Raw genomic sequence first — 19,791 nt, 5'->3', positions numbered from 1 at the left:
CTCATGAATTTTTTTGCAAATTTATTAATTTTTTTTTTTCAAAAAGGATGATTAAAAAAAACACGAACACTTGGGCCATCCCGACAGTCACCCTGTGCACTTTAACACCGAACTGAGAACACTGAAGCGAACTTTTCGGTATCGTATGAGATTTCCATACCATTTGGATCTCCGGTTTGTTCGATATATAATGAGAAAACAATCCGTTAACCCAAAAATAGGAACATCAATGTTCTTCATTTTTTTCTTTATTCTATAAAGCGCAACACCCTGATTTCGCGCATGAACTAGCGGCTAGCAGCTAAAAAAGGCTAGCTGTGCCGGGTTCCTACCAGCAACTCACCGGGACCCTATCTTATAGTCGTCTCACCTCAGTTTTTTTGTCGAGTAGCGAGGTGGTACTAATTCGTAGACACCGCAATACATCACACTTCTTTTTTTGAGACAGAGCAGTAGATCACACAAGTCACATATATACTTGACCGACTGAGCGTGCATTATGAAAAAATAAGAGCCCACCAGGCAACAGACCAACATACATATATACTTGCATGTTCGATCAGCCGGCAACCATCACGCAAATGTGATGCATGCATAAATATATGCTTCTGTACTAGCAAAATCTTTGACTTTTGACACATAAAAAGGTAAACTTTCACGGCACAGTTTTAAAATTCGTGTCAACTTTGGTTAATATGGCATATACCGAAACCATACCTATTTTCTTTGATATATACCAAAATCTGACCTATTTTAATTTTTAATTGTATTTACCGAAGTATCAATACCATACAAACTGAGAAACATTATTTACCAAACAACATAAACCGAATAAACCAAACGTGGAGAGTGACCCGACGGGAGCGATGCCATCGCCTGGTTGGGCCAAGGCATAAGCATGTTTTTTCTATTTTTTGGTTTTGGTTTTTCTTTTCTTCAATAATTTATTTTTCTATTTTTGAACTTTATTATTATTATTTTATAAACCTGTTTAAAAGATGAAATATTGTTTGGAATACCGAAAAAACTTCTTGTTTTCAAAGATTATTTGCAATTTTAAAAAAAATGTTCTGGAATTCAAAAAATGTTCCTATTTTCGAAAAGAATCACATATTTAAGAAATGTTTGTGTTTAAAAAAATACGTGGTTTTAAATTTGTGTCCAACATCAGTTTTTGGGAATTTGTTAACAATTTTGAAAAAAGTGTTCAAGTTTATAAATTTTTCATACCCAATTTAAAATTCCAAAATTGTTGACAAATTTCAAGAAAGGGTTAGGACATAGGAAAATGTTCATGCTGATTGGTAATGATGGAAATTACAAATAACAGAAGCATTCAAATTACAAAAAAATTACATGCGCACAAATGCATTCTTCTGGCCTAGTCTAGCACATTCCTCTCAACTGGTGTTTATTTGGACTATGGATTAATGACCCCAACTTCTTGCAGAAGCCTGGCACACACATATAAGGCATCCATGCTAGGTTTGAACGAATTCCGACACCGTATGTAAGTTGTGCCACGTCCCGTCATTTATCGGCCATTTTTCACGGATAAAACTCAAGAATAATGCTTGATTTATCGAAAACTAAAACAACTTGGCATGGTGCCTTTAATTGGTTATAAGCTTGTGTGAAAAACATTGTGGTCATTTGATAGATGCCGAGAGAAACGTGCTCTCAAACGGACCCTTCTGTCCTACCCGAACACCCTCCATTATCCTGGTCTATTTTTAGACATGTATGAAATGATCCCTTTTTTTTGCAGCAGGTAGGCATGCTCATGGTAGGTATCCATAGCAGGTTTGAACATATTCCAACACCGTATGCAAGTTGCATCACGTCTAGCCATTTGTCGACCATTTTTCAAAACTATAACAACTTGCCATGGTGCCTTTAATTGGTCATATAAGATCTTGGAAAAAAATAGGGGTCATTTGACGAATGCAGAAAAAACGCATTCTCAAATGGACCCTTTTGGCCTACCCGAACACCCTCCATTGACATGGTCTATTTTTGGTCATGCATGAAATAACCCCAACAGTTTTCCATCAGGTGGGCATGACCATGGTAAGCATCCTTGCCAGGTCTGTATGAATTCTAACACCGTATGCAAGTTGCATCATGTCCAACTATTTATCGGGGTTTTCACTGAGAAAACTCCGGAAAATTGAAAACTTGTTGAAAACCCAAACAACTTGGAATGGTGCCTTGAATTGATGATACACCGTTATTGAAAAAAGGTCCATTTGAAGAATGCCGAGAAACAACGTGCTCTCAAACAAGGCCTTCTAGGCTCTACCCAAAGACCCTCTCTTGAAGATGGTCTAGTATTGGACATTCTTGAAATGAGCACAACTTTTGCAACCAGGTGGGCATGCCCATGGTAGGCATCAATGCCAGGTTTGTATGGTTTTTGACAGCGTATGCAAGTTGTGACACGTCCGACCATTTATCGGCTTTTTTGACCGAGAAAGCTCTAGAAAATGCAAAATTTGTCGAAAACCAAAACAACTTGACATGGTGACTTGAATTGGTCATACAAGCCAATGAAAAAATGGGGTCATTTGATGGATGTCGAGAAACAACGTGCTCTTAAACAGAACATTCTGTCCTACCTCGACACCATACGTTGAACATAAATGTTTTTTCACGCATTCTTGAATGACCATAACTTTTGCCAGTAGGTGGGCATGCCCATGATATGTATTCATGCCAGATTTCAAGAAATAATGATTTCAATTATAATTTAAACAAATACTTAAAACTATTATTCTAAGTATTTAACATAACTAATAAATACAAAGGGATAAAATTAAAAACTGCAAATGCTTTTCTTAAGTTGTTCCAGTTTTTGAAAAATGTTTGTAAATTTAAAAAACAATCATGTTTTAAAAAATTTGTTCAAATTTCAACAAATGTTTGAGTTTTCAAATTTTATTCGTGATTTCAAAAAAAAATTGGGAATGTAAAGAATAATTGTTCACTAATTCAAAAACAATTAGGACTTCAAAATTGTTCCCACTTTAAAAAATCTACAGAGGTCCAAATAAAATTCACCTTTTCCAAATTTTGCTCGGAGTTGCAAAATGTTTGTGTTTTTTGTTTTTCATTTTTTTGCAATTTTTAAATTTTGTTTGCATTTTTAGAAACTATTCAGGATTACAAATTTTTTTTACATTTTTGAAATTGTTTTCATTTCAAAATTGTTAGCGTTTCAAAACTATTGAGGATTACAAAAATTGTTTGCGTTTCAAAATTCATTTTTTTAAATGTTCGGAATCCTAAAAGTTCTTTGCATTTTTTGATTTTTTTGGAATTTCAAAGGTTGTTTAAATTTTTCAAAAAAGTTTGGAGTTTCATAAATTATTTGCTTTTGCCAAAAAATATTCGGCATTTTCTGATTTATTTCAAGAAAAATTGGATTGCTTTCCGGAATGTTTTTATATATGGACGTTGTTATGTGTTCTTATAAAATCCGTGCTATGTAAAATCATAAACAGTTGCCAGGTGGAGTCGCTAGCCGTGTTTGTCAGTCGTGCAACTTCGTGTGTTAAAAGACAAATATGAAGGAACGGAGGGAGTATATAATAAAACAGACAGGATGATTTAATGGGCCGGCCCATGTGCGATAACTGAGCATAATTCGACCCAGTGAGGTTCAGAAGGTCTGCGTACGGGGTATACTTTCCGATCATACATACGAAAGTGGGTACGGGTTGCCAAAAGTCGATACTACCCTTTATACGTTTTGTAGGGGGGTTGTACCAAAGCGGAACTCGATATTTTTGTCATGTAAAGTTTATCAAACTTCATAAAGTTTGACTTCAGATAGTTTTTTTATATGCAGACTAAAAAGAAAAGGAGGGAGTAATAACATGTTATGTTCTCTCTTGAACATTCAGCCTTAGTAATTGACTAGCCACAATAATTTGTTGCACATTTAATTACCTTCCTGTCGGACCTTTCATATTGTATATGTTTTCATTCTATTATGCGAATTAACATGCAAACTGTTGCCGCGCCCGGTGAAATCCTTGGGGAGAACATCTTGGACCGAGATACACAAGATACAACTACAACTGGTGCATGTTAACAGATACTCGATGGTATGATGTTCAATCTATATCCTAGGACTATGTAGGCGATATCGATTGTGATACACTGTGTGAGCCTAGATCAGATGGCTGGCACTTGGTACAGCCGTAAAGATTGGATCCTTAGGTCGACCCCTTTGCCTGGATTGACAATGGAAGGTTCCCTGCCGAGACTTCCTTGGAGTCTATCTGGCCATGTACGCAGAAAATGTGGCGGAATGTGCCATGCCTCCTTCCCCATTGCCTCCCCATCCCACGCATGGTGGTCAACTCAACTCTAGTACAATACTAGTAATACTCCAACTTTCAAGTTTGTGTTTTGAGCTAAGAAAGTTTTCACATGTTGTGCGCCTATGGTCTGAGTTATTTGTGCATCTAGCCCCACCAAGAAAAGAACAGTGATGCATGCATGCCTGTGGTGATGGACAAGTATGTCGGAGTGATGTCGATTTGTTGTATCGTGCACCAGTCATCTCCATATATATGACTATAGCGCTCGATTGGCTCAAGTAAGGAATTGTTCGGGAATCCACCCGCTCCCAGAAATCTAAGAATCTATGGAGTACCTGCATGCGCACTCCACGCTTTTTAGCTGAAACTTCGCCCGCTTCCGGAGCGGCCGCCTGGAGCAGGGAATCTTCGAACAGGCCCTAAGTGCATATAATGTGCTCCTGGTTGGTGGTGACCCTTGCGCCCTTTAAAAGATGGACATCCGCCTTAACTTGCTAGTGAATGAAAAAAAAGTGCCGCCAAATAAACAAAATATGCAGGCCGGGTGGGGCAATGCACATATGCAGCAGAAAATGGATAAGCTACAGGCTGTAGTAGACTTGGTTGGGCTAGTCTGTGTTAAGAGTTATTATTACTCATCATCACCTACAGTCTGGCATCTAATGTCGCATGGAGGCATTCATCCAAGACATGAGGAGTTCGTCTAGGAGACGAAGACATTTTCACTGGTTCTCCAAGACATTCACTCTCACGGTCTCACCCTCCTAATCGCATCCCACATATGGACATCGTGTGGTCAACAAAATTCTCCCTGCTGGACCCTATAGGACTAATAGTAAAATTCCTATGTGATCACCTTCTAGGTTTGCATTTGAGTTGAGAAAGTTTCCCCAAGTTGTGCCAATGGTAGCAAAAATAAAATTAAAAATTGTGCATCCATCTTCTAGAAAAGAAAATGAAGCATGCAAGCATTGTCATGGTGAACGAGTGAGTGGGTTATGATAATGCCGTTGTGATATCTGCGATGTGCTATGTGCATGTATTGTGACGCAGTGCCAGATATGTCTATGTGCAAGCATTGCGATGCAGTGCCACACATTGTGTAGGGAAGAACTGGTTCACTCTTGAGTAAGGCCAGTTCTTTTGCTAGCTTTTTTGGGCTTCCAGAATAAGCTGCCCCCTACCCAGCTTATACTAGAAGCCCAACCAAATTTTTTTTAGAAGCCTACTAGTCAAGTCTTAACTATTAGGCTTCTAAAAAAATAAATTTGATTGGGCTTCTAGAATAAGCTGGGTAGGGGGCAGCTTTTTGCAGCTTATTTTAGAAGCAACCAAAAGAACTGGCCCTAATACTCGGTAGTGTGCCGGTGTGCAGCCTTGTGTTGCAAAAGTGTCTTCAGAAGTTAGTTGAGACAAGAAGAGAGACTTCATATATATCAACCATGCAAACAAGTTATAACTATCCCACCATGTAAAATATTAGAAGTAAATTTTCTGATTTTCATTGGTTTATTTTAGTAAAGCTGTAACAAAATGAAAAATTAATTAAAAATATATTTTCATCCAAAATAAATGGGGATGCTATGTTTGAGTTTCAACCAAATATTGCCATGCCAAATATTGGTATGCTTTACATCCCCATAGATTGACTAATGCCACAGGGCTACTTAATGCGACGGTGCGAGGTGAATGCCGCTCTGGTCGATGGTGAAGTCCCAAGCCTGTTTGCCAGTGCCAGGAAAGGCGACGAACCAGGCAAGTGCACGTCGCGCGGTGGAGCAGCATTGCCAGAGAAGGCTACTTGGTCATCAGTGTAGCTGTTCGTCATCATCATTGTCCATGACGACGAGGCGTTGATGGAGACATGATGAATCCAACTTGATGGGCTCAAGTGAGGGTATGCTGAACCCTCGCAAAAAAAAGGGAGGGTATGCTGAAGCAAGCCCCAAGTTAACTCAAACTCAAGGCACGAGATTATACTCAGTCAATCCTCCTTCCCTGTTGCTTCCCAATCCCATCACACATCGATTCTACTAGAAGAATAAAAAGCCATATGCCTGGCTCTCCTTTCGAACTCAGAAAGTGCTTCTGAGTTGTGCATCAATGATCGATCTATTTCTAGAAGAAGAAAAAACAAGCGTGTCTGCATGCTATTGGCGAGTGAGAGAGTAGGTCGCGGACTCTCGGTGATGCATTGACACTGCTGCTGCATTGTGGCCGGTTTATATGACCATGCAATGCATGGGTGCCCCTATATATGTTGGTGACGAGTGGCATGACCCTTCAACCTATAAAGGACGGCCAACCTGAGACCGCCTAACTAGCTAGCAAGTGAAAACGTGGGGAACTATTAGTCTCTTGCTTTGTGAATCAGCTAGTACTAATAAAATCTAGTCGCGCGCTGCATTTCATGGTTTCTTCTCTCTCTCCTTCTGCCTGAACCCACATGTTGATGAATTGCTAAGACACATTTCCTCTCACGACAACAGAATTATATTGATCTTCAAGCAGCGTGCATAGTTCATATGAACGCAGTCAGCTGCAGACAGGAACATAATTCAGAAGACACCATCCACGCATTGTTCTAGTCTGTACCCTGTACAGACTGGAAAAAAAACGACGGACTTGCATAACTAGACCGCTTCGATTCACACGATTCCAAAAATATGGGAATAACATAAACTTTGAAATTCCATATCATGCCATATTTAATTTCACTAAATTGAATGGACTACTCACTGCACCATTTCAAAGTTTATTGTATTTTTCCTCTTTTACATAACAGACATGTAGCATGGCTGACGCCTTGCGTACCTGTATGTATTTCAGCATGTCAAGTTGATGTTCTTTTCAGGTTTCATCAGGCACTTTGATAGCAAAAGGAATATATTATATTAAGACAGGCAGCCATGAATTGTAAAAAGAAAAAGGCAAACAACGATGATGCATGCAGATGTGGTTGGTAAACAAAGTTTATCGCCTTACAAAGACGACATAGCATGGTCGGTAAACAAAGTCTATGTCTAGGCGTTCATTGTGTTTGTATTCTCTTGATGCTTCATTTTGAGTCAACAAAATCAATCATTTTTCGGAAAAAGGAGTAGACAGGGAAATACCAGTAACAACATGAAGTAAAATAATTACCGGCACCTACACTAGACAAGACGAATTCATCGGAGCTATGGTCAGTTGGTGACATGGATGGACCGGGGCTCGTCTCCCTCGCCCAAGATCCATGTGCGGATGCTAGGGGTCCTTTGCATCATCACGTTGTGAGGTTGCCACTAGCCTGTGGCGGTGGCTCGCAACTAGGAGGGTGTGCAACATCGCCTCGCCTCGCCGTGGTCTGTAGGCCTACCGGCCAGGAAGCCTATCCTTTCCCAGATCCGAATTAGGACAGGGGTAGTCATGTATGGAAGGTGGTCGTAACCATGAGGGCCATGGCATCCTCCCTCCCGCTCGATGGTTGGGAGCCCATCAGTAGGGATGCTTGTCGTAGCTAAATTTCATTTGTGGCGGGGTGGGACCATCGTAAGGTTTGTCCATGGCAAGATATGACTGTGGCAATAGACTACGGTCGATCTAGAGATTCCTATGTGTTGTGGTGGTGCGGGGGTCTTCGGCACTGGGTATTGGGGCGGCGACCTCCGATGTTGGGCTGCACAGTTAGCTCTCAGTAAAGTGTGTTGGCTGTGCTCCTTGGTCATCTACATCACTGTTCTTACTACATCGCCCCGAGGTTACTGTGTAACTTTTGGTTTATGTTGATGATATCATCCTTGTCAGTTCTCCAGTTCCTGCTGCAGATCACCTTCTTTCAGCTCTTAGTTGTGATTTTGCTCTCAAGGACCTCGCCCAGCTTCACTATTTCCTGGGATTAGTGGTCACACATACTACTACCGGATTGTCTCTTACTCAGAAAAAGTTTCATTGGATTTTCTACGTCGTGCTGGTATGCTCAAGTGTAAACCTATGTCTACACACATGTCTTCCACTGAGAGGATTTCTGCTGATACTGGTGAGCTATTATCTCCTGATGATGCTACTAAATATTGTAATCTTGTTGGTGGCCTACAATACTTGACTATTACTGGACCAGACATTTCTTTTGCGGTTAATCACGCTTGTCAGTATCTTCACTCACCTCGTGATTCACACTGGTCTGTTGTCAAGCGCATTCTCTGCTATGTTTGTCTGACGGTCTCATATGGCTTGCATCTTCAGCCTTCCCCATCTGGTGTTCTCTCTGCTTTTTTGAATGCTGACTAGGCAGACAATCTTGATGATCGGCGATCTACGGGGGTGGGGGTGGGGGGTATGCTGTGTTCTTTGGTCCTAATTTGATCGCCTGGAGTGCTCAAAAATAGGCCACGGTTTCTCGCAGTAGTATTGAGGCTGAGTACAAAGTTGTAGCAAATGCGACAGCAGAGCTTATATGGGTATAGCCATTGCTCCATGAGTTTGGGGTACCTCAGCGACGGCTACCAGTTATTTGGTGTAACAACCTTGGTGCTACATACCTTTCTTCTAATCTAGTATTTAATGCATGAACAAAGCACATCGAAGTTGACTATCATTTTGTCAGGGAACGTGTTACACAGAATCTACTTCAGATCAAGTTTATCTCTTCTAATGACCAACTTGCGGACATCTTCAGGAAGCCGCTGCCATTACCTTTGTTTGAGGTATGCTGGCGCAATCTCAACCTGCAGGACACGGGTTGAGATTGAGGGAGGGTGTTAGACTTTATATTTGGATTAGTCTGTAGCTTCTGGTATATACCATGTACTTGTACTGGTTCCCCATACACATATATGTGCAAGGACACCCCTAGAGGGTTGAGCCGTTCCCTCAACTAAATCAGAGTTTAACACATGTGATCCTGGCAAGGAGGTTGTCATCGATGGTGGTCTTTCCCTAATCTAGATCTATGGTCTCCCCTTCATCATGGTATGTCCCCACCGGGGGCCATGGTGGCTTGGGTCCCTTTCGCAAGGTGCATAGGAGGCGTCGAGCGAAAGCGTCGTGCCCTAACATCAATGGTGAAGTTGCTTGCAGGTGTCTTGTCCCTCTTGGAAGCGATGTAGTGGCTTCCCTCCCCACCCCGTTAGCCAGCATTCAGGGTGAAAATCATCCTCCTTCTTGGGCAGACACGGTGTCTCGTGTCCCTCACATTAATGCGTGTTGATGATACCCAATCGCGGTAGCGTGTGCGGTTAGGCTTGGAGCTCCATTCGGCACCACTTTGGCGCCGACCATGGCTAGCAGTCTCGTTTGCACCTACCTTCTAGCTGTGACTTAGAGCTCCTTTCTGCCCACCTTGGCTACGATGGCTAGTAGTCGTGTCTACACCTACCTTTTACACACAATGACGTCCTCTCTGTGTCCTTTTTTACTTGTCGGTATAGTCGGCACTCCACGGCCCTAAGCGAGAGAGCAGAGGGTCTTCTCCAGCGGCAGGTTGATGTTGATCATGTGACGAAGTCCCATGCTTGCCAGGTGGTGCATGGTTGCAGTTCGTCGTTGGCCTTGGATGTGTTTTGAGGTAGTCCGACTCCTCATGTAGTTCTTCTTGGCGACATGCTGGAGCTGTCCAGTAGTGCACTTTTGGTGTTTCAAATTATAAGGAGTGAACTTTATGTGGAGATGTTCCCAACATAGCAAGATCTTGGCCAGGGGATCAAATTATGCAGGACCATTTGCATTCACGCAAGCATGTGGGGAAGGAGAAGGAACCAAAATAAAAATGATCTGCAAACTAACTATTAGGCACATTAATAATCTGTCATCACCTTTAGCTTTGTATTGGCGAGACATTCATAACTAGATTTCACTTGGATATGTTTTGATAAAAAACTGGACTCTAAAGTTGTCATCCCAGGATTATTGTACTTGGCATTGAATTGATATGAAAGTTGTCACTATGTTGATATCAAAGTTCCACGTACTAACATTGTTACCAATGCGTGACAACACAGAAAAATTAGACGGCAACTTTAAACCTCAAAAATTTGTTGAAACATAGCAACGAGAGGATCTCATCAAAGCAAAGCGAAGCCAACCATTGAAGACCAATTGTATTCAAGTAGCAAGTTAAGCATCAATATCATTGCTTTTTGTCACATCTGCATGCATGCATAACCTCATGCCATATTGTGTTGTATTCTGGTCCTAGTAATAACCCAAGGAGGGAGGAGAGGGCCTTCCTGACATGTAACCTAGCCCAAGTGGATGCGATGCGCACACATAAGATTCCATTTCTGGGGGCGACATCTATAGGGGGGACTAGTATAGAAACAGAGCCGGCCGGCCCTATCGGCCCTTGCTATAGCGATTGGACGACCGAAGACCACACATGTGTTTGAAGATATTGGCTCCTAGTATAGCTAGCTATAATTAGAGGGTCCTCAACAATAGCCCAAAATTCATTCCAGGCACCTCTCATCACCACCTATTTGGCTTGCGTCCGGCCGGCCACCCTCCAGCGGCACACCGGCTCACCATGGCGACACCGCGAAGGCATGGGTGCATGCTCTGCGCGGAGGTGGTCATGTGTATATTCCTCGTCATAGCACCGTTGAGCACGGCGATTGGTGTCAACTATGGCACCAAGGGTGACAACCTTCCGTCACCGGCCAAGGTTGCGGCATTCCTCGTGACCCGCACAAACATTGACCGTGTAAAGCTGTTTGACACCAACCCGGACATTGTTCGGGCCTTCGCCGGCACGGGCATCTCAGTAATGGTCACAGCAGGCAACGGCGACATCCCTGGCCTCGCCACCCAGACCGGCGCCGACTCATGGGTCGCTACCAACATCGCGCCATACTACCCTGCGACAGATATATCTCTCGTCGCCGTGGGCAACGAGATCATGGACACGGCCGACAAGAATCTCATCGGCAACCTCGTCCCCGCTATGCAGACACTCAAGGCCGCGCTCGTCACGGCTGGCTACGGCAAAATTCGTGTTTCCACGCCAAGCTCACTCGGCATCCTGGTTGACGCCCAGCCGCCGTCCGCGGCTCGGTTTCGCGATGTCTGGGATGTTGCCATCTTCACGCCGATGCTCCAATTTCTCCGGAAGACCAAGTCCCCACTCATCGTGAACACGTACCCGTACTTTGGGTACAACGGTGACACGCTACCGTACGCGCTGGCGCGGCCGAACCCTGGCGTGCTAGACACGGGTACGGGCATCACATACACGAGCATGCTTGAGGCACAGCTTGACTCGGTGTACTCTGCAATGAAGAAACTTGGGTTTGAGGACGTGGAGATCCTGGTGGGGGAGACCGGGTGGCCGACTAAGGCGATGGACGGGCAGATAGGCGTGAGCCCGGCCGAGGCGGCGGAGTACAACAAATATCTCATCGGTGAGGTTAGCTCCGGGTCAGGCACACCGCTCATGCCAAAGCGGAAGTTCGAGACGTACATATTCGCGCTCTTCAACGAGGACCTCAAGCCCGGGCCCGTGGCCGAGCGCAATTTCGGGATGTTCCAGCCAGACTTCACGCCGATGTATGACATTGGCATCATGAAAGATCCGGTGAGCATGTACATGCATTGCCCATGACGAGCACACACACACAATGCAAGTTATTCTGACGCACGCCCGTGTGTAATGCAGGTCAAAACGGCACCGCCTATGGCCGCCACAGCTCATGCCTTGGAGGCCGCGGGGCCTACAGAGGCGAACGGCTCGAACAGCGCCAAGGCGTCCGCGCCGGCAGGCAACAAATCCTCGACCAATGACAGGACGCCGGTGCGTGCCCAGACGCCAGCTGACGCCTGACGGTCCACTTCTCTCGGATTTTGACAGGACACTTGCATCGATGGAATTTGACGTGTGCGCGCCTGCGCTTTGCAGGAGGAAGTGGAAGGACTGGATACTCCGTCATCGGCGAAGGGCGAGCCGTCAGAATTGGACTCGTCGGAGGCAGCAGCCAAGGTACGCACATCGATCGACCTCCATGCATGCATGGTGCATTCGATCGCAGCAACAGCTAATTGGTCGTTGCCTTTGTTGAACATGGCCAGGGTGGTGACGGCGAAGAAGAAAACAGTGAGAAAACCAAACCCAAAGAAGAGAGTGCAACGCCGCCGGCGGCCGGAGCTGCTTCAGAAGCCACCAACTTTCTTTTTCCGATCCCTTGCATACTTGCAGTTGCGCTCTGTCTAACTGTCCATGTCTAATCTTCCGTCTCTACACTTTAGCTGGACACATGTAATTACACCAATTAAGAACGGTGCTAGGCAGAAGCACTTTACGGAAGACGACGAAAAATTACCCTCATTCCCCACGTCTTCCGGGTAAGACTAACGTAGAAGAGCATTTTTGGGTGTAAGGGCATCTCCAACGCTCACCACCAAATTTATTTTCGCATCCGTTCGTAGATAAAAGGGGCCAGTCTGCGTCGAAAACGGTCATCAAATAATACCCACATATATTTCGAACCAAGTTTAAACAAATCAGATGGGATTCATGCAAACCGGATGATATTCATACAATCCGGAGCACAGTCATTATATTTCGGACACTACGGCGGCGTCTGTCATCCAAGTCCCTATTGTTCCCTTCCGGCGGCCGTCTCCTCCATCTGCCGTCTTCATGAGTGGTGGTGGCAAAACCTATGAAGTGAAGGTGCGGTCTCTGGCGAAGAAGGGTAGAACATGGGAGACGGACCGGACCACTTGGGACACAATGCCCTGCCGCCTCCCATGCCGTACTCATCCTCGGAGGAGTTCATGACCTGTCCGTCGCCGGTGCACGTGAGGTCCACGATGGAAATGGAGAGGCCGTTGGCACTCTCGTCGTCCCACCGACGCGGCCAAACAGTGTTTGGTGGCGTGTACAATGCGCAACTGGCAGTGTTTTGGTCTGGGATCGCCTGCGCAGCCAGCACCACCTCCTCTCCGCGTCTGACTAAGGCGCATGTGTGGTGCTAGCGGCGGCTTGAGCGCGGGCAGCCTCGTAGAGTGTGTGCCGGTCGACGATAAAGTTGGGATTCGCAACTGGCTGCAACCTCGTGCTTTTATTCCGTCGGCAGACTGTCCCACAAAGCACTCCCGCTCGCAGTCATGGCGGATGTAGTGCATGGGAGGAGGATGTGGAGCGGATGTATTGTGAGCCGGGTGTGGCTGCTCTTAAATAGCGGTTTCCTGTGATGCAAAGCGTTTGGGTGCGTCAATGCGCAGGGCCGGAATTGGTTCCTCGGCTGGCTAGACTGTTTGATGGTGGTAGGTGGAGGGACGGGCGTGGTAGATATCCATTCCATCATGTCCAGTAAACGTCTCTCCAACATTGAACAGGCGCGTATACCGGGGACGCGGCGCGGCCAGCGTTCTCGGCCGACGAGTCACTTCAATTTTGGCGCCAGCGAGCGGGCACGTCCGTTTTGGGCCGGCGTTAATGCGGGCAGCTGGCTTCGAGCGGGAAAGCATTCGGGCGAGAGGGAGAGTTTTTGGTGGGCTGTGTTAGACAGACGCGAGCGTGGCACCAGTTCGGACGCCCCCCCCCCCCCCCCCCCTCCGCTCTCCGGTTTGCGGGAAAAAACACGTCCACACTAGACTACAGATCGTTGCAAGACCGCATTGAGTAACAAAACACATCCACACCACGTGGTCTACATGGTTATGGGTGTTTTAAGGGTCTGTATTGGAGATGCTCTAACAATGAAAAGTTAAAGATAGGGTGTCACATCATGGGTGCATATCTCAAATGGGCAGAGGACATGACGGAGAGACTCGTTTTGTATATAGTACTTCCTCTATAAGACTATAACCTAATACAAGATGTGTTTTGACAGTGTCATTGTGTCAAAAACGTCTTATGTTAAGTTACAAAATAGCTATTAGTTAGTGGTTTTCCCGAAATTAACATAGAAGCTCTAGCAACTCCAGGGCAGCCAATCTGAGACATTCATCTGTGATCTGACGGTCAACATTTAATGTTCTATTTTATTTTTTGCATCTAAGATGTGTGTGTATGCTAATCATTCCTATGTCTTCTCCCCTCTTACCTGCAACAAATTAAGGGGTAGTTTTGTTTTGGGAGGCGAGATTTTGGAATAGTTTTGTTTGAGGCCTAGTCTTCGTGCCATGCCTAGTAGAAAAGCAGAGCCTGTCCATGCCGTGGAAACAGGGAAATAATAGCGTGGCCTGTGAGCGATATGCTTGGTTCCTAGGCCATGCATTTATTTCCAAAAGCATATGGAGGTTACTTTTAAAAAATGTGACAATCAATGAAAATATATTTTTAGAGTCCCTTGGTCTAGGAGGAAAGCAATGCATGAAGAACATTTTTAGAGTCCCTTGTGGAATTTCGCTTGCATTCTATGTTTCCTGGCTGGTCTTGAGATGATACCGGAGAAGGAGGGCAAGGTTATGGTCTGCGGTACTCGACCTATTCGCCCAATGTGGAAGGCGCTTGTTGTGGAAAGTGTTAAAGTCAATGTTGACAGCGTTATCGACCGAGCTGGAAGGAAATGTGTCTTTATTGTTGTGTGCAGGAACTCGGACAACCATTATCTGGGATCTTCAGTTGTGGATATTGAGGGGCTAACGGACCCATCTGTACTTGCAACGATTGTATGCAGTGAAGCTCTATCTCTCGCCTTTGTTTTGAATGTAATAAATCTGCACATAGATACTAACTGTCGTGATGTTGAAATTTTTTGGAAGAGGAGAACCCTTGTGCTTATGGAGTGATTGTCATAGAGTTCTTGGCAAAGAAGGCTATGTTCCAAGATGTTTATCTTTGTCATGAGCATGGAGAATGCAATGTAGAAGCTCATAATTTGCTTAAAGTTGTGGCTTCTTCGGAGAGTGGACGTCATGTTTGGCTCACCTAACCTCCACTTATAGCTTGTATCCCCATTAACATTGTTCAGTAAAGCTATATGAATATATGATAATCTAAAAAAAAAAGTCATGGAGTACTGCACATGCACTACTAGGGAAAAGCCTAGCAGCAACGCGGGTTTTAGGCCTATCAGTAGCGCGGGACGATGCGCTACTGATAAGGCACTACAGCTAACGTGTAGCAGTAGCGTCTGTCGTCCCACGCTACTGCTATACATGGATAGCAGTAGCGTGCTTTGGTGAAGAGCGCTGCTGATAATATCTGCAACGCTTTTTACAGGCAAGCGCTACTGGTAAGGCGGCGCTACTGCTAACTTTATTCCCCTCGCTACTACTAGTTTTATTAGTTTTTTTTTCTGCATATTTGTTTTGTATTTGAATAGGCTTTATACAATAATCTTTAGCATATCATACACATATAAATGTAATCATAACATATACATACAACTAGTCTCATCAAATCATGTCATCATCATAATCATCATCTAACACAAAGTGGTCTCTCGTCATCATCTTGAAAATAGTGATGCAAGTCTCGATTACTTGCAACTACATCGTCATCCATCTAAACAATGATATACGCGAGAAGAGCTATCACTTTGAGTGAGAGCGGAACTATGCAGTACATGAGTTCGTATCCCTCTCTCGCATTAGCGTGAACCTAAACTAACTACTGTCTGTCGCTCGGAAACCGGAAACCGGTACACCTGGGCCTGACACTCCGGCCACTCGTCGTATATATACTCCTGGCGTAGCACTTCTTCGCCATCGATGATCTATGCACCTGCATCGTCACATGAGTCGATGGTATGCAACATATATAGTTGAGCAACAGAAAGAGACAAACTTGGCAAAAATAGAAGCAACATATCATAAGCATAAATAACAAAGTTGATCGTACCCAAAATGCCCTAATTAGAGTGATCGTCGCTAGTCGAGGAGGACGGTTTAATTACATCACAAATAAAGTTTCGTCGTGCATAACTCAAAGTTTCGTCATACAGAAAGTATGGACTAAGCGGACACATTGTCATATATCGACAATCACTCCAACATGTCGTGCCATCCATCCAAGTCAGGGAGATAGTCCCCGAGCCTAGTGAAAGGCTTCAGGTCGAGACGCTGAGAGGCTACCCGTGTTCGGACGTCTTCCCGCGACATTTGTCCTTATTCGTAGAACATCCCTGTTTTTCCGACGACCTCCTTCATGATGATTTGGGCAAGTTCGCGCTGGATGTGATAGAACTCAGCTCGAAGTCGATGATCCTCGATATCTCCTACGTTCTTTGCCCATTGCAGAATATGGGCATCGCCGGATGTAGGTGACATGCGAAGGTTCTGATGATCCCGTCTGTACTCCAGCATGTGGTGTAGGACATAGAATCCATCATTAAGAGAATCACTCGGTTGCTGGATGCAGCAGAAGTCGGTCTTATGGCCGAAGGCAAGCCTGCCGCCCCTTCTCTTCTTGTCCTGGACCTCTCCACCCCGTGCTTCGTAGTAAAATATAGCACTGTCGAGAACATCCTTGATGTGGGTGTAATCCTTTTTGTTAATGTTCTTCGACGAGTCCAAGTAAAGAGCGTGGGAGTATCGGGGGTAGAGGATGATGAGGACGGCGCGCCCGCCGCTGCGCAAAATAAGTACACCTCAAATTAATTAGCCTTCATCGTGCAAATGAATGATTGAAATCGAAGGAAGGATATCCGCGCGGATGACTTACAGGGGATGATAAGGCACGAGAATCGCCTCCTTGTCCTTATTGGCGAGCATGAAATTGACGATGTATTCCCTCGCGTATTCACGGTGCTTTGCGCAGACTCCCAAGAAGCTCTCATGCATGAAGTACAGGTCAACGACACAGATATGAGGTATCTGCTCAACCCCGATGATGTAGTTCATGTGCAAGGCATAAAGGCGGACAAACGTAAAATCTAGCTTATTCACGTGAAACATGTCGAATATGTAATCGAATCGAAGGAAGAACTTATCCACGGGGAAGAAGTCGACGTACAACAATTGCCGCGAAACGTTAACCACGTAGAGTGGGTATCCTGGATCTTTCGAGGCGATGAGGCATTTCTCTATCCGCAGCACATCGTCATGAAGTCTCCTTAGATCGCCGAATCTGGCCCCTAGCGTTGTTGCAGGTACAATTGGTTGACTGGGGATATGCCATTTATCCGCACCGGTGATATCTATACGGTCTTGAACCCGAGGCTGCTGAGGCGGCTGGATCATAGAATTAGCTTTCTTGCCTTTCCTCGGTCTCTTCCTAGGCTTCTTTGCCGGAAGGTCGTCTATAATACGTTGAGCCTCCGGAGGCGGCAATTCAGGCACCGACTCATGACGCTCAAACCCTGAGTAGGCGCCAGTATAGACATACTGTTGAGTGCCATCGTCATCATCATCCTCATCCATGGCGACGTCATCAGCGACTAATGGAGCCTCTTCCTTACCCCGTCCGCTATCAACCAACCCAACACCCGACGCTAATTGGGCAGGTGAGGTGTTTATGTTCATACCTTGCTGAGGTTGCGTGCTCGTGGGTGTGCTCCTGGCCGCCTCCAGACGAAGCAGACTCTTTGGCCACAACAGGACCCACCCATTGCAACAATCACCAAGCCGCCGCGGGGTCTCGTCGTCATCCCCCACTAGTACCAGAGGAGGCAAATTCTCGTGGCCCAGTTTGACACTGGCCACGGAAACCTTGAAGACGTTCGGGGGGATCGGCCGGCTGTGGAACAATGGTTCCTTCGGCTTCAATATCGTCGCCTTCCCCACGTCCACCTTCTGGTCGCCGATGGTGTACAATATGGTGCACGGGGTTTCGTCGGCCTGCAAAGAAAAGTCTGCGACGTGAGACATCCGAAAGGCAACGAAAACGGGAGATTATACATTTATTGAAGGGGGCCGGTGTGACAGATACCGTGAGGGCGTCGAGCTCAGCCAAAGACGAAGCACCGCCGAGAACGTCCGGCGCCGGAGCAGGTGCAGGAGCCGGTGCGGGAGCAGGTGCAGCTGGAGGTGCTGATGCAACGCTAGTCGAGCTGCTCCCCAAGAAGTCAGCAAGGGGAAAGTCCGCTGCATTTTTTCTGGATTTTGCCTGGTCCAATTGAAAACGGCCGGAACCAAGGAAGTAGACATATCTACAACCGCCTGTTTTGCGGCAGCTACCGCTGTTGCGACTGTCTGAGATGATTTCTTCTCAACCGCAATCTCAACCTTCTTGTCGATGTTTTCTTCAGTTAACCTCCGTCTTTCCTTTCTCTCCTCCGTGGTCTCACGGTAGTACTTCTTCCACGTGGCGCCATCTCAGACACTGTGCACGCGTCCATACGATGGTCGAGTCTCCGCCGGGAGTCGATTCAATATGATTAACGCCCGGTTGAATGGAGTGTCCCACTTGGGCCTCGCCAACGCCTCATACGGCGAGTCGCTTTCGGCCACAATCCTGTGCTGCTCTCTCTGCAAAAGGCACAAGGATCGTTTACAAATATGCATGACTAACGTGTTGTCGAATTGATCAGAAACTAAAATTACTAGCAGTCTCATGAACTCTGTTGTGAGCGCGTTCGTCTCGAAAACCTTCTTCACTGGGTCCCAACGGTGCCGGGCCCTGAGGATGTCACGCTCCTGCGGGACGGTGAACTCCGCCAAGGGGTCTGGGATGCCCAGACTCGCGGCTTCCGCGTCCTCCTTGGCCCATATGGACCTCTTCCCGCCGTAACCACGGCTTCCGAGGTGGTGGGACCCAATGTTCCTCTGTTGAAGCCCCTTCATGTACTTCAACTTTTCTTTGGCATCTTCGGCCTCGCAAGCCGCCTTGAATATTTCAAAGTGCTCTGCCGTGATTGTCGGATTATCCTTTACAATCTCGGAGTAGGGTTCCTTTTTGTCGATCTTTTCTTTCACTTGCTTTCCAGGCGGCCAACGCGTCGCTAAACTTGGACATGGCGTGTTTGTTTATCTTCTTCATTGCCGGGTCCTTATCTGGATCTTTATAATCCTTTTCATTCCGGCCCGGGAACAAGAATATCTGGTGCAGCTTCTTTAGGAGGGAGGGCCTCATATTATCTATCTTCTGTAGTTTCTCATCGTTGATGGTGGCGGTTGTCCGTACGATGCAGCCTATTTGATTGCCAAAGCACGCGCGCGCTTCCTCGGGCGCGGTTGGCTCAAAATTGCCGTCGTCCACCTCCGTGACCACCAGTCTAGTAGTCTTGAGTTTGTTAGGAAGCCGTTGCCTCTTTGCTTTCGGTTCTACACCGGCTCCGCTCCCGGAGGCAGCGCCGGCCTCAGTCTCAGTGCCGGTCTCGATGCCGGTCCGAGTCTCAGCGCCGGTCTCAGTCTCAGCACCGGACTGTGTGTCGGTCTCAGTCCCCGATGCGACCGGTGGGCCCAGCAACAACATCGGTTGATCGTCGGCAAGGCTCAAAAATTTGTCTGCCGCCAGGTAGACGTCGTCGCAATAACCAGAACCCCGTCCTTCATCGTTGCTAGCCATGTTTCCTACGATTAAATCTAGTCAATTAATTCTAGACCTAATAAAATGAATAATGACATAAAAAGGCCTATGTTTTGCAGGAACATTGACTCC

General features: G+C 45.9%; 1 protein-coding gene across 1 annotated transcript; it reads left to right on the top strand.

Annotated features, from left to right (window-relative positions):
* The first annotated feature begins 10,830 nt into the window (after window positions 1-10,830).
* On the top strand, window positions 10,831-12,624 carry LOC109742760 (glucan endo-1,3-beta-glucosidase-like). Its single transcript, XM_020301860.2, has 4 exons — window positions 10,831-11,877; window positions 11,959-12,093; window positions 12,199-12,279; window positions 12,369-12,624. The coding sequence occupies exons 1-4, from the start codon at window positions 10,831-10,833 to the stop codon at window positions 12,522-12,524; spliced, it is 1,419 nt and encodes a 472-aa protein (XP_020157449.1). The 3' UTR covers window positions 12,525-12,624.
* The last annotated feature ends 7,167 nt before the right edge of the window (window positions 12,625-19,791 follow it).

Source organism: Aegilops tauschii, chromosome 5, assembly GCF_002575655.3.
Source record: "Aegilops tauschii subsp. strangulata cultivar AL8/78 chromosome 5, Aet v6.0, whole genome shotgun sequence".
Taxonomy (NCBI): domain Eukaryota; kingdom Viridiplantae; phylum Streptophyta; class Magnoliopsida; order Poales; family Poaceae; genus Aegilops; species Aegilops tauschii.
Note: the sequence above shows the minus strand (reverse complement) of the source record. Positions and strands in the feature narration are given on the sequence as shown.

Bases quoted from the DNA above. Each gene is read 5' to 3' on its own strand.
- LOC109742760 (XM_020301860.2), top strand. From the start codon at position 10,831: ATGGCGACACCGCGAAGGCATGGGTGCATGCTCTGCGCGGAGGTGGTC. The intron at 12,094-12,198 runs GTGCGTGCCCAG...TGCGCTTTGCAG, and splicing joins CGACCAATGACAGGACGCCG to GAGGAAGTGGAAGGACTGGA. The intron at 12,280-12,368 runs GTACGCACATCG...GAACATGGCCAG, and splicing joins CGTCGGAGGCAGCAGCCAAG to GGTGGTGACGGCGAAGAAGA.